Source organism: Tenrec ecaudatus, chromosome 7 (assembly GCF_050624435.1).
Source record: "Tenrec ecaudatus isolate mTenEca1 chromosome 7, mTenEca1.hap1, whole genome shotgun sequence".
In the NCBI taxonomy this organism is placed as follows: domain Eukaryota; kingdom Metazoa; phylum Chordata; class Mammalia; order Afrosoricida; family Tenrecidae; genus Tenrec; species Tenrec ecaudatus.
In genome coordinates, this window is record NC_134536.1 from 119,440,580 (window position 1) to 119,455,682 (window position 15,103).

At 43.1% G+C, this 15,103-nt stretch overlaps 1 protein-coding gene across 1 annotated transcript in view; it reads left to right on the forward strand.

Annotated features, from left to right (window-relative positions):
* PKHD1 (PKHD1 ciliary IPT domain containing fibrocystin/polyductin) overlaps positions 1-15,103 on the forward strand; it is a 588,229-nt gene that overhangs the window by 199,785 nt on the left and 373,341 nt on the right. Inside the window, exon 36 of the mRNA XM_075554069.1 lies at positions 3,065-3,277. Coding sequence (XP_075410184.1) covers positions 3,065-3,277 — 213 coding nt within the window. The remainder of the gene's footprint in view (positions 1-3,064; positions 3,278-15,103) is intronic.

Sequence of the window (15,103 nt, forward strand, 5' to 3'; positions counted from 1 at the left end):
GTGGACAGTTCAAACCCTTGGGAGAAAGATGAGATTGTTGGCTCCCATAAAGACTTGCGAAACATTGGAAACTCTATAGAGGGTCACTAGGAGTCGAATTGACTGGATGGTAACAACGTGTGCATATTTACAACAGAGGCGTATTTAAAGTAGAAACAAACAAACAGCCCATTGAATGTCTGGGAAGCAGTGTGATGTCACTCTGGCATTAAACCAGTAGCTTACCAAATGATAGTCTCTCGCTTCTTGGATGGTTTTCCTTCGAGTAGGAGGCACAGCCCACATTTCAGAAGAAATGTGCTAAAGTAGCGGAGCGGTGGTAGAACCTGCGCGGTACGAGAGACAAGTGGGAGAAAGACCGAGGACAACTGGAAATAGCAGCAGAAGACACTGTCGCACGAAATGCCTACTAGGTGTCAAACCCAATGCCAGGGACTTACCCGCATTATTTCAATCAACATCACTACGATTCTTTGAAGGGGGGATCGCTGAATATTCACATTTTACAGATGAGGAAACCAGATGTCACTCTAAATTGTGCCTGAACAGAAAATCAACACCCGCCCCCACCCCCAAACCCCACCCCGAGACAGAACAAAGCAAAACACCAAATCAAACTGTCAAGTCCTTTCAGACTCACGGAGATGCGTGGGTTGACCGGGCAGAGCTGCTCCGCAGGGTTTTGTAGGTTATAATTGTGGTGATCGCAGATTTCCAGGCCTTTGTCTGCTGGCCTCAGCCAGTGGGTTGCAGCCACCAACTTTCAGGTTGGAAGTCATGCACAGACCGTTTAAATAAACATCCTGTGGTTCTCACGGATGGTGTGTGGTTTGGGCTTCAGGATGGAAGACGTGAGAGTTTGATGCGGAGGCCGAAGAAAGCCGAAGAGAAACTTTAGAACCCTTCCGGGAAGAAATGGTCTCCAAATCTGACCATTGGGTCAAACATGCACTGATCACTCTTTCCGTACTAGGTACGTTTTCCCTTTTCTTCTCACTTCGCATTACTCAGGGCACGTTGAACTGCTTACAGTTGTGGTTTCTGGACGGCAACACCAATGCAATTGGACAGTTTGGCACATTGGACTTAGGACTGGATTTAGGAGGTTAGGGTCTGTGCTCTCTACTTCTCCCCACCCAGACAGCCGTCACTGACATCCTGCTTTCTCCATGTCCTCCATCTGCTTTTAGATCAGGAACCCTGGCAGCACAGTGGTTACGTGTTGGGTTGCTCAGCACAAGGTCAGCAGTTCAAACCCACTATCAGCTCTGTGGGAAATAGTTGTGGCTTTCTACTTCCTTAAAGAGTTACAGTCTTGGAAACCCACAGGGGAAATTCTACACTGAGGGTCCAGGGCTGCTATGAGACAGTATTGATTCCATGGATGTTTTAGATCATGGAGACAACATAGATGTTTATCTCTGAGAAAATGTGTGCATGTAGGAAAGTCAGATACTTAAAATCAGGTAAGAGTAATACTCATGTGGGAAACCAAAGCATCAATGATAAACTTTTTTAGTTTATTAGTGATAGAAGCCAAATTGCTTGGTCTGGGGCTGTACAGAGGACAGCCCCCACACCAACCCTCTTCCTCCTTTTATCCCCCAGACTGCGGGGTCTCTAGTATAACATCATAACTCTGAAAACATCATTGTGGGTCAGGTCTAGTCCAATGCTCTTGCAAAACACTTAAATGAGGGGAATGACTGAGAATTACTCATTAATATTGAAGTATTTATTGATATGAGATGGTTTGATTAAGCTGGTGTTGAGAAAATCTGTGTGAAATATAAATATGCCAATCACTTTGAATAAAAGTTTACAAAGGTGAAAGTACTACTTTACTGTCTTAAATATTACTCTCAAAATCTCTTAAAAATTAATATTCCTCTTTTACAGAATAATTGGATTTTAGGGCAAAATAATATCATTTCAGGTGATTTGATTATAATGAACAGAAAGCAACTCTTCCACACTTTCTCCCAAAGGGAATTTATTGGAGAAGTATTTGGAAGCTTACAGAATCAATGGGAAGTTTGGAAAAGCAGATGAAGACATAGACACTTCTGTGCTTTGGAGGCATGTGGAGTGGATGCTTCAGAAGCAGTGCTTTTCCCTGACTTGATAGGATGACAGCACAACAATCAATGAGATATCAGCCCTTCTCGCCTGTTGCTCCATATTCCTTTTGGGAGGCTGTGTATGTGACTTGGATTCTGGTAGCACAGGGCACTGTGCCTGACAGTCCCGCTCAGCTCCATGCACTGGGGCTGTGCAATGCTTCAAGGGAATAAGGGCCCATTATCTAAAGGAGGAGTGATGCTGGTCAACCAAACTTGGATGATGTCACTGCATCAGTATACTTCCTTTTGTTATGCTACTTGTGATTTTAATACATTTTCTTCCATTTCATGGACACTTGCTCCCTAGTCCCCAGCCCCCAAATGCACACATTTATCTTCTCTCCCTTGATGATATCTGGTAAAAATAGAACTTTTCACATCTTTTATTTAACCAATCCAAGAGGGTTGGACATGTAGATAGTTGCTACAATAAAAAAGATTCTAGATAAAGCTGCAGGGAACAATGCATAAACATAAAATTCATTGCATGTGTTGTATGGTGCTTTCACCAGAGAGGATAGAAGTTGAATGTTTGAGTCTCTGAGTATCTTATGATAATCTGACCGTGCTGTCCATGTGAGAGAGAGAGAGCATGCGGCTCTAGTGGATGGTGCTATGTCCTCTTGGGGGGCTGGTACAGGCAGAGTCCCTGAGCTACAAAGAGTTCCCCCTTTTATTGTCACCAGGAATACTTTGGAATGGAAGGCGTATTGTAGACCCACTCGTACTTGATAGTTAACCTACACTGACTCAATGATAATGTACGTTCACTGCCAGGTATTTTATCAAGATGTCTGCTTCTAGAAGAGAGAATGAAGTAAAATAAGTTGAAATCTGAGCAGAAGCCTATAAACAGAGATAATTTTAGCAAGCTTTGGAAGTGTGGAAAGGAGGGTCACTTCATCCTCCCAGAGACTGACAGTTTTCTTTCTGATTACCAGGAGGTAAGCTGCTTCTCGTGGCTCCGGGACCCATTGAGCTCAGGGCCCACTCCATCCTTGTGTCTGAAGGTGGAGAGCTCCGGATGGGATCCGAGGACAAGCCTTTCCAAGGGAAAGCCCAGATCACACTCTACGGGAGTTCTTACTCTTCCCACGTCTTCCCCTATGGAGTTAAGTTTCTGGCTGTGAGGAACGGAAGCCTTTCCCTGCATGGTGAGTGCGGTAGTTAGAGCAGAGGGAATGAGTTAGAGTGTGTCTACTCCAGTGGGTCTCAACCTACCCCATGCCGCGACCCTTTAACACAGTCCCTCCTGGTCTGGTGACCCCCAAACAAATGTATTTTTGTTGCTACTTCATAACTGTTATTTTGCTGCTGTTATGAATTGGGAAACCCCTGTGGAAGGGTCATTTGACCCCCAAAGGAGTCGCAACCCACAGATTGTAAACCGCCTGTCTAGCCCATGTGGGACCATGGAAGAAAACTACAAAAGCTATTACAAACACATCACCCACTTTTTGGCTACCAGATTCTGAGGAAACAAGGTCAACTGGAACACAGGTAACATTTCCTTAAATAAGAAATATTAATTGTCCTGATTCCTGTCACAAACTATGCGTTGGCTCCCATTCATCCACTCCCCTTCCCATAAGAGGATTAACCCACATTTGCCTGCTAGCTGAGAAGTTGGGGGTTCACACCCACCAGCCGTTCTGGGGAGAAAGCTGGGATAGTTCGCAGGGTCGCTGTAAGTCAACAGGGGAGGGATGTGGGGCTTGCATGGCTTTCGTGCACCATCCTGTGGGTGTGGTGCTTCACTGTGAGTGGGGCTCTCGTCCTAACCCCTGTGAAAAGGGAGCTTCGCCATGGACTCGCTTTGCTCGATGGAGTGGGAGCAGAAATGATATAACCCATCACCCAGCAGAAGGTTTAAGAGTCAATGCCATGTTTGGGCCATGTTGCCCTTTCCCCTTTGCCTGCCTCAGATCAGGGCAGCTCCTTCACCTTGTGAACTCAAATGAAGACAACTGGGAGCAGAGTTGGGTAGACCGACTGCCGTCAGGCATGGAGTAGGGCATAAGCCTTCGTTGACATAATCCACTGAGATTTCTGTTCGTCACTGAAGCTAGCCTGGGGTAACTGACTGTGCAGCGGCCTAGCCTACACTGACGCTTTCTGCATGTCATCGCCTGACATCCCAACCAAAGACACTTTCATTTCATCACTGTTTGCCCCTCTGTGAACGTTTAGGTAGAGGTCTGTTGAGCTCATGTACAGATGGGCTTGTGTCCACGGGTTCCTAGGAGAGGACAGGGATGAGACTACAGTGTGTTTCTACTCAACTCAGCTTTCTGATGACCTAATCCCATGTCACAGAATGGATAGTTTCTTAGAGTCAGGAAATTACCCTTAGACACCAATGGACTGGTAGTCGGAAAACCTTGGTCCCAACAGGGAAAAATGTAAGCTTTCATAGCTGAGCTATGAGTCTGGGTCTCACAGTGGAGGTTTGTACACTTGGTGACATGGCATGAGAGGAAGGCAGATAAAACATATGGACATACGGGCTTCAATGGTGACCCAGCTCCAGAACACTTGTCATCCTCATTGACACTTCTGAGCTCCCAGATAAAACCCCACCCAAACCAAACTAAGTCAATTCCTATTCAGAACAACTTGATAAGAAAGAATAGCACAACTCCATAGAGATTCTTTAACAGTCAGGCACTTTAACCACTGCTGGGACTCAAAACCAGGTCTCCGTAGAACCTGACCACCATCATGTTTCCATCGTAACTACCGTTCTAACCGTTGACCTGTATGTCAGGGTAGACAGCCCCTAACAAATCATCACCGGTCCAGTAGGCGCAATTGTACAGTGATAAGTAAAGATTGTAGTAAAGTCATAGAGAATAAGAGAGAAAGAAGAGAGATTGAAATAATGATTACAGGTAAAGACATACATCACAGAAAGGGGTTGTGCTATGGGTAATATAGTAATGAGAGGGGGACGATTGGGGGCATACACACAATAAGAAGGGGAGGGATTGGGTGCACACATGTGACAAGATGGTTGGATCCTAGATTCAGGGAAGCCTAATTTTGGATGTCATCTAGCAGGTTTGACTCTCTATTGAAACAGGTCACTCGCTGGCTGGCTCTCTATTGATACCATTAACAGTAGGGTGTGAACCCCACTTACAGGGACCAAACTGATGGCCAAATACCTTCGGTGAGAATTAATCCATTGTGCTTAACAGTAGAGAGTGGGACCTTCTTGTGGTGGGACCAGACAGTAGTCTGGAGGCTGACTGAATGTGACCTCCTACCATGTGTTGGCAAATAGCCTCTAATGTTTGGCATATCTTTGGGGGAAATACCTTGGGAGACATCTTTCTGTTTCCCACACCTATAGCCTTGTTAGGGAGCCTATTAAAATGTTCATCTACTAAAATAACTAAGGGAGGGTGGATTTAGGTAAATGGTAATCTCTTAATTCCTTCTCTCCATTTTCCATTAGGCATTTATGAAGTGTTGAGTGTTGGCCAGGCAGAACATTCTGTAGACAGATTTGGGGGGATCACATTTTACATATGCAGATTCTGAAAACCTGTAACAAACTGGAGGAGAATTACCAAATGTTTAGAACATCGACTCAGTGCTCTGCTGTCTTTATCTGAGGAGCTTTGGTGGCATAGTGGTGACTTGTGCTGCTACCAGAAAGGTAAGCAGTTTGAAACCACCAGCCGCTCTTCAGGAGAAACAATAGCATTTCTATTCCCATAAATAGTTACTGTCTCAGAAACCCATCGGTGGTAGTTCCATCCTCTCCTACACAATCACTGTGAGTCAATATTGAGTCAATGGAAGTGGCCTTATCATTATCTGCAAGTACTATTGATCTGGTAGCCTACAATCTGTGAAGGGCTTCTCTCTGTATGAGCTTCAAATTGTTTACTCCAGTCCACTTAAGCCGCAAACCCAACAGGCTGGTGTTTATCACTAGGAACTGCTGGAGGACAAGAGGGCACAGATCAGCCACCTGAAGGACCTGAAGGATTAGCAGGGACCTTCTAATTTCAGAACTACTGTGTCTTACAGGAGGAGTTACTGAAGGCACAAAGAGTTAACAGATTTCCCCTCCGGCATGGTGGTCTATCACTGTTGAAATCGTTAAGTAATTTCACTGGCCTTTTCCCAGGGCCAAAGGTGGGCCTGGGGACACCGGGGGAACATAGGGAAAAAACTAATTTTCTTTTGCTGTCAACTATGAAAGACAGTGAATGACTTGATTCACTGCTTCCCATCCAGAAAGTCCCTAATGACCCAGCCTTCATTGAGCTTCCCAGGACAAGGGAGTGAGCAGAGTCTCCTGAAGTCTGGAGACTCTTCTAAGGAAATGGCTAAAATTCAGATTTCTGGGCTTCACCTCCAGAGTCTGTTTCGTGTTTTCCTGAAGTGTGTGTCCAGAAGGACGCATGTCAGTGAAGCCCTCCAGTGTTAGGGTCCAGGTATTCCATGGACAACACTTATAAAACACTTGCTTCGGTGGTTAATACTTTTGGAACCAGAAAGCAGCCCATCCCTGCCACTAGTAGGCAGGGCCCTGGGCAAATTAATCTCTATAAAATCAGGAAAAATCAGTCCACCTCAGAGATTTGTGGCACTTGGCCAGTCCCAGTGTGGCCACACAGTAAACAGTAAGTATTCACGATTTCTCTTTTAATGATGTTATCCTCCCCCACCCGACCCACCCACCCACACACCAGAGTTTGAGTCCCTGACACCACTTAGTTCATGTGCCAGTGTTTGATATGGGATAAATTCTGCCTAGAGATTTCTCTTGTTGATAATTTTTTCCCCTCTATCTTCTTTCATCAGAGGAGGAAAGATTATTTTTTCTCACTTTGGAAATCATAAACTACATTCCCAGACATCTTCTGCTCTGTTCCTACCACCCAGGGAGTAAACACCTTTTGATTTTAATCTCTCTTGGTACAGCTGCTTCCTAGTAGGGAATAACTGCCATGGCTGGGCATGGTTACAATAAAGCTTCTTGGAAACCATTTGCATGGGCCCCAGCATAGCCGGAAGGAGATCGCTGCCCAGCCAGCGAGGCCTATTGCTTGCCTTTTATTCGTAACATCCAGCGGTCAGGGGACTGACGGATTCTAATTTAACTCCAGCTCGGGGTATATGGAATCGCACAATAATATCGCTTTCTCCACTCTCCCTCCCGCCTCATTCTTCACAGTTGCCCCTTTGCAACCCTTCAACTCCAGCTGATTTTGTCATAGATTAAAATTGCTAAGCTAACGGGCTTTGCTGCTCAGCTGTCGAGAGGAAAGATGGAGTTGAATGCACTTTTTTTATTGTAGAAAATCTCTCTCTCTCTCTCTCTCTCTCACACACACACACACACACACACACACACACACACACACACACACACACACCTCTATACTTCATATACACACACTATACAGAGGGTGCTTTCTACCTGTTCTGGTGAGGGTAGGAACAGGGCATGTTCTGATTCTCTGGTGGAGTTTAGACGGCTTCTTTCCTTCTGTCAGCTGCTTGCTCTGATATGTTAATATGACACAGGGTCAAGGGATTCCTCCAGAGTGGATGTTTGGGGGTTTAGGGGAGCTGTAGCCAACGTGGAAATTTCACTCGAGCCTTTTGCTTCCGTTACTCAGCCTGCCAGTCCGGGTTCCCCAGTCCAAACCAGTGCCAATCATATGTCACTTTTCAAAGGGTTCGCTGTCAGCCTGAGCAACTTGAATTTTTGACAATGTAATTACGGCCCTTGCTTCCACAGTGGGAGTCTGAGCAGGATGGTGGGGTTTTATTGATTGTTCAGCAGGGAAATTTATCAATGTCTCTGACTTCATTTTCCAGTTCCTCCCTGAGAAATTTGGCTGACAGTTTCCTGGGAGAAAAGCCGTCTTATGGCCTTGACTGGACTTATGTCTTTGTCCTTTTCAAGAAATTACAAGATCCAGGCATTAAATATAAATGGAAATTGTTCAGGACAACGAGTAGCTGGGCAATGATTTAGAAAACATGAATATAATGGTCTAGGAATAAATAAGAAAATGTGGTCTAAACAAGCAAACCTGGGGTTTGTTTTCCTTCTCAAACAGATCTCAAAGATCTGTATTTCAGTTTTGTGCTTTTCATCAGCACTGTGTTGCTGGCAACGCTACCGTAATTGCTAAAGAGCACTGGGGTGACTCGGAGCACAGAGCAGGGCCAGTCAGTGGTCAGTGGTTTTCCTATTGTCCTCTGCAGAAGCTGAAGGTTTGCTAAAGAAGCCTCAGGAGTCCCACAAACAATGAAGTGCTTAGAGGTCAAACAAGAAAGGTTGAAGTTGCTCAAATCATACATTAATTGCTTTTATCTCGTATGCATCAGCATTAAAAAAGTTCATTAAAAAAGAGTTGTATTGTTCAATCATAATCCAGAACAACTCTATTAAGCCATCCTTTAAACTGTCATGCCCTTTTCTGGAGAGCAGAGCCTTTCTTTTCATAATTCCAGTTTTCTCTAAGACTGACTGAGATTCTGAGTATTTTCTATAAGATCCGTTCCTGGTGTAGTATGAAATGTCCCAGATCAAGTCTGTAAGTCCGATATTACCCCATATGTTGATACCAGTCCATAAATTCCTCTTTAGACACATGCAGCCATGGGATGATGCCAAATGCAGGAAGATCACAGGCCAGTGGGTGGGAAGTCTTGTGGATCCAGTGGCAGTGGAAGCATCTCAGCACTGGCAGAGGTCTCCACATGGCTCCTTCAGCTCCAGGGCTCCATCTCCATCATTGTCGCCCCATGTGGCTTGTCAACAGGAACGTGTAGCAGACAGAGTGACTCTGGCCTCCAGGGAACTATTTATCTCCATTGAGCCTCCAAATGAGGTCATCAAGCTGCAACCCGATTGACAGGCTAGACTCCACCCCTTCCTGAGGTTGACAAGAGATTATGTAACTTCCACAGGTAGCATCTGGGGTCTCTTTCAGTCTCTCATCTCTGGGGTCTGTTCGCATGTTTACTTCCTTACAGGTCTTTTTCTACCGGGTTTCACATGGATTTAGGATTTCCACTAGGGAAATTTCCCGGTTTCACATAGATTTAGGAATTCTCATAGGGAAGAAGACAGCAATATCTTATTGTTGTTGCTGTTGTCAGGTGCCATTGAATCAGCTCCAGCCCACAGCATCCCCATGCACAACGGAACGAAACACCACCTGGTCCTGTGCCATCCTCACACGTGTTCCTATGCCTGAGCACTGATGCCACTGTCAGTCCATCTGCTAATCCATCTCCTTGAGGGCATTCCCCTCCTCCACTGCCCCTCCACTCTACCGAGGGTGGTGTCCTTCTCTAGGGACCGGTCTCTCCTGACAATATGCGCAGAGTATGTAAGATAAGGTCTTTCCATCCTTGCCTCTAAGGAGCACGCTGGCCCTACTTCTTCCAATACAGATTGGGTTGTCCTCTTAGCAGTCCGTGATACTTTCAATATTCTGCTCCAGCACCACAATTCAAATGTGGTTGTTCCTCTACGGTCTTCCTTATCCAATGTCCAACGTTCACATGGATATGATATAATGGAGAATACTATGGCTTGGGTCAGGCACTCTTTAATCCTCAAAAAAACACTCTTGCTCTTCAGTACACTAAAGAGGTCTTTATAGCAGGTTTACCTAATGCATTATGTCTTTTGATCTCTTGATTTTTGCTTTCATGAATATTTATTGTGGATACAAGTCAGACAAAAATCCTTGACAACTTCAACCTTTTCTTCATTCAGCATGAAGTTACATAGTGGTCCCATTGTGGGGAATTTGGTCTTTCTTACATTGAGTTGTAATCCATAGCAAAGGCTACAAACCTTGATCTTCATCAGCAAGTGTTTCAATTCCTCCTCACTTTCAGCAAGCAAGTTGTGTCAACGGCATATTGTAGGTTGTTAATAAGCCTTCTTACACTCCTGATGCTTCACTCTTCTTTCTATAGTCCAGCCCTCTGATGATTTTCTCAGCGTATAGAGTAAACAAATATAGTGAAAAGATACAACCCCGATGCACACTTTCCCTGATTTTAACCCATGCAATATTCCTTTGTTTTGTTTCCACAACTGCCTGTTGATTCATGCACAAGTTCCAAATGAACTTAATCAAGTGTTCTGGAATTCCCATTTGTGATAGGTGCATGTGCCAAGTAGGCTTCCATAAGAACACGTGGGTGGAATTTAATCAGGTTACAGCTTGATTGGAGGGTGACTGAGATAAATGCTTTTTCAGGCTGGCACCCCATCTCTTTTCTACCTGGTGATTGGACCCATGTGTTGCTGCTTGAGCTAGTTCTTTGCTTCAACCATGTGCTGCACTACCTGTGGGCCAGGCCAGCCTGCACATCATGTAGCCTTGCCATGCATGCCTAGAGCATGAGACTTCTTTGAGACCTGCTTCTCCATCCTTCTGGTGGATCATGTAGCTGTGCGTACATTGCTAGAGCTCAAGACCCTATCGGGGCCTACTTGGCTATGCTCCTGAGCTACTGACTGTTGCTGCTTCACCCTGCTGTCTGCTGCCTGCTGGATGACTCTGCCTATGTTGCCTGAGGGCAGACTCCAATGACTGCTTCCTTGACCTTGGACCCGCAGCCCTTGTGATTTGAGGGACCTTCAGCATATTGACTGTCCCACAAAAGTGAGTTGAATTGAGCCCTCTGTACTACTGTGTGGATTAATTAGCCTTCTCACTGTATATATATATCCTGATTTTGTTTCTGTAAAGATCCCTGTCTAATGCAACATTGGTCTCAATATTATCTACAGTTTATTATGGCCCACGCAGTCAAATGCCTTTACATAGTCAATGAAATACAAGTAATCTTTCTGGTGTTCCTTGCCTTGAGCTAAGAGCCATCTGACATCCACAATGGTATCCCTTGTCCCACATCCTCTTCTGAATCTTGCTTGAACTTCTTGCAGTTCCCTGTCAATGTGCTGTAACCATTGTCGGGTGATCTTAAGTAAAACTTTACTTGTGTGCAATATCAGTGATATCATTCTATAGTTTGAACATTCTTGGGCCACCTTTCTTTGGAATTGACATAAATATGAATCTCTTCTAGCCAGCTGGCCAGGGAGCTGTCTTCCAAACTTTTTGGCAAGATGAGTGAATGCATCCAGTGCTTCTTCAGCTTTTAAAAACATTTCAGTGTGTATTTTGTCAATTCCTGGAGCCTTGTTTTTGGCTAATGCATTCACTACTTCTTTCACCACCATTGGGTCTTGCTCATATGCTGCCTCCTGAAATGGCCTGTGAACTAGGACTCTCTGGTACCGTGAGTCTGCATATTGTTTCCATATGCTTTTGATGCTTCCTGCATCATTCCATATTTTACCAGTAGAAGCTTTTAAAAGTACAATTTGAGGAATGAATTTTTCTTGAGTTGTTTCAGTTTTAGATATGCTGAAAATACCCTTCCCTTTTGGCTTTTAAATTTAAGTCCTTACACATTTAGTTATAATGTTTGGCTTTTTCTTTTGAGCTGCCGTTTGAAATTTTCTATTCAAAGGCTTGACTTCATTCTTACTTCCATTTACTTTAACTCCTCTATGATTTAGAGTAAGTTGTAGAGTTTCTCCTGACATCCACTTTGAACTTTTCTTTATTTCCTGCTGTTTTTAAAAAAATTATCTTTTGCTTTCTTCATGAATGATGCTGTTGGATGTCCTCCCACAACTCATCAGGTCTTCCGACATTAGTGTTCAATGCAGCAAATCTGTTCTTGAGATGTTCTTGTCATTCAGGTGGGATAGGCTCAAGGTGTATTTGGGCTCCTGTGGACTTATTTTAATTTTCTTCACCTTTATCCTCCATTTACATATGTGCAATTGATAATCTGTTCCACAGTTGCCTCTAATCTGGTTTTAGCTGCAGATAGTGAGATTCTCTGTCAGGTGTTTGCACAGATGTTTTCTATTTGATGCCTCTGAATTCTATCTGGGGAAGTCCGTGTAAATAGTTGCCTTTTGTGTTGTTGACATAAGGTATTTGCTAGGAACAAATAATTGGTGTTGTGAAACTCTATCATGCAATCTCCAGCTTCATTTCGATCACCGTACTCTTATTTTCCAACTACTCTTCCTTCCTCTACTCCCCCCCAACTTTTGCATTCCAATCACCAATAATTATCAATACATTTTGAGTGCATGTTTGATCAATGTCTGACTGAAGATGGCAGAATTCTTCAAATATCTTCATTACTAGATTTTGTGTTTAGTGTGTAAATTTGAATAGCAGCTTTATTGATTGTATTGATAGATATAATCGGTCACAGATAGCATTGTACTTTATGATAGATTTAGAAGATCCTTTATGACAGTGAATTCTATGCCATTCAGCTTGATTATGTTATTCCATTATCGCACTAATGCCTAGGATACCAATCTTCATGTATTCCATTTAATTTTTGATCACTAACAGATTTCCTAAACTCATATTTTGCACATTCCAATTTCCAATTATTAGAAGATCTTTGGAGCTATGTCCCTTTACCGTGCCTCATCAATAAATGAAGACCCTAAAGGCTCCACTCCAACAAGCTTCACCTGACTCCTGTCACCATAGTTGGCTCCCCTCCAAGAAATAATCTCTGCTTCAGTCACATTTTGAGCGCCCTCACACTTGAGGGTCCCAAGCCCCAGCAGCCTCTCTCAAAATGTTTCCTTTGTTTAAGCTTTCAGTAATTGAAGATGCTTTGAAGCAATGCATAACGTTTTCAGGGACCTCTTCCTCCAAAATGGGGAGCCGGGTCCTTCCTCATTATCTGCTCTTAGTCTGGAAGCTCTGCTGAAACCTGTTCACTGTGGGTGACTCTGGTGGCATTTGAAATACCAGTGACATAGCTTCCAAGCATCACAGCAACTCAGAAGCTACCACAGTATGGCAAACTCCCCAGCAAGTATTTTATTAGTTAAAGAAAACAAGCAACGGAGGTCTCAGAACATCCAGTTTAATTCTCCTTTATAGGAGGCGTAGAGTCCAGTGGGAAAGGCAGTGAGACTATTTTAGCTCGGTTATTATTCTTGTTTTTGTTTCTTTATCACTCATTAAGACCAGGGGTGCAAGACCATGAAAGACCATGGTATGCACACACATGTCTGTATGTTTGTACTGCAGAGGAGTTTGCCAGAAATAGGAGCAGTAGCCAGTGCCACGAGCGAAGATTACTGGGAAAACTCTAAGCTATTTAAACTAAAATGATAGACTTTAGACTTTTAGAGTCAATCTCTGAGGTCTCAAGATGACTAAAACCCATAAACTACCTCACTGTCATCAAGTAATTCTGACTCATAGTGTCCCATAGGTAGAACTTTTCCAATGTGCAATGTTGTATTGGACAGATGTACAAGTTTCAGTGGGCTTTTTATACTAAGATGGACTAGAGAGGAAGACCTGGTGACCTACTTCTGAACAAGCTGGCCCATGAAAACCTATGCACAGTAGTGGAAAACTGATAGAATGCTGGCAGATGAGCCCCCGGGTTGGAACTCTCTCAAAATGTGGCTGGAAAAGAGCTGTTTTCTTACAGCAGAGATGGCTTTAATGATGTGATGGCATACTGTTTTAAATCCTATTACTTATTAATATGCATGGCTGAAAATTGAAAAAAAAAGAATTACAGGAAAAGTTAATGATCAGAGTATGAAATGTACAAAAGTATGAATATAGGAAATTTGGAAATTATTGAGGATTAGGTGGAATACATAAAGATTAGCATCCTAGGTATCAGTGAGCTGACATGGCCTGGTATTGCTAAATTTTAGTTAGATGGATATAGTCTTCTATGATGGGAATGATAAATTGAAGAGAACTGGCATCTGATTTATTATTAAAAAGGATCTTTCAAGATCTATCTGAAGTACAATGTTGTCAGCGATAAGATAAAAGCCATATGTCTATAAGGAAGATGAATGAATAAAACTACTATTAAAATTTGCACACCTAACACTCATGCCAAAGATAACGAAATCGAAGATTTTAACCGAATTCTGCAGTCTGAAATTAACCAAACATGCAAGCAAGATGCATTTATAATTAGTGGTGATTGGACTGTGAGCACTGGAAACAAAGAGAAGGACCAGTGGTTGGAAAATATGGCCTTGGTGATAGAAACATGACCAGGGATTGCATGATAGAATTTTTTAAGACCGACAACTTATTCATTGAAAATAATTTTTTTTTCAAATCATAAGAGGCAACTATTTAAAAGAACTCAGTGGATGGAATAAGCATGTTAAGTTATCTATATTGGTAAAAAGAGGTGGTGGTGGAGTTTCAGTACGACATACAAGAGTTGAAAATTTCAAAGGATAGCTTGAGGAAACAAAATAAATAATTATACTAAAATGAAATATGTAAAGGCCTGTAATTAGTAACCAAAAAGATCATAGTCATCATTTCTCAAACTGAAAGAATTGAAGAAAAATTCAGACCATGTTGTCATATTGAAGTCTTCTATAAGCAAAATGAGGGGAGACACCCAATCACTGTACCAATAAGAATTAGTTGGCATTCTGCCATTTCAGTAGTAGCATAAGATCAAGACGCAATGGTAGTGAAAGATGAAGTTCAAACTTCATTGAAGGGATGGACAAAAACACGGCTTCAGGAATTGTTGGGACAGTTGAAAGGGTTTAACCAGCTGATGTAGCATTGGAAGCGTTCACTCCTCTGTGCCACGACGTCTACCTGGCAACTGACAGGAAGCACTAGTTTGAGATAAAGGTAAATGAAAATATCTATTAAGTTTCCAGCACAGAGCTTCTTAGAACATAGAGGGAATCCTGCCAAATAGCAGAAAAGGTGAAAAGAAACATTGGAAACTTTTGCACTAATTGGGCATCCCTCCCAAGGATGTGGTTATCCTTAAATAACAAAAGCTATCTTAACCCAGGGCCTGCTGGAATCAAATGTTTTAGTGTCTCTTACACTTTAGATTTCTTCAATGTTGAT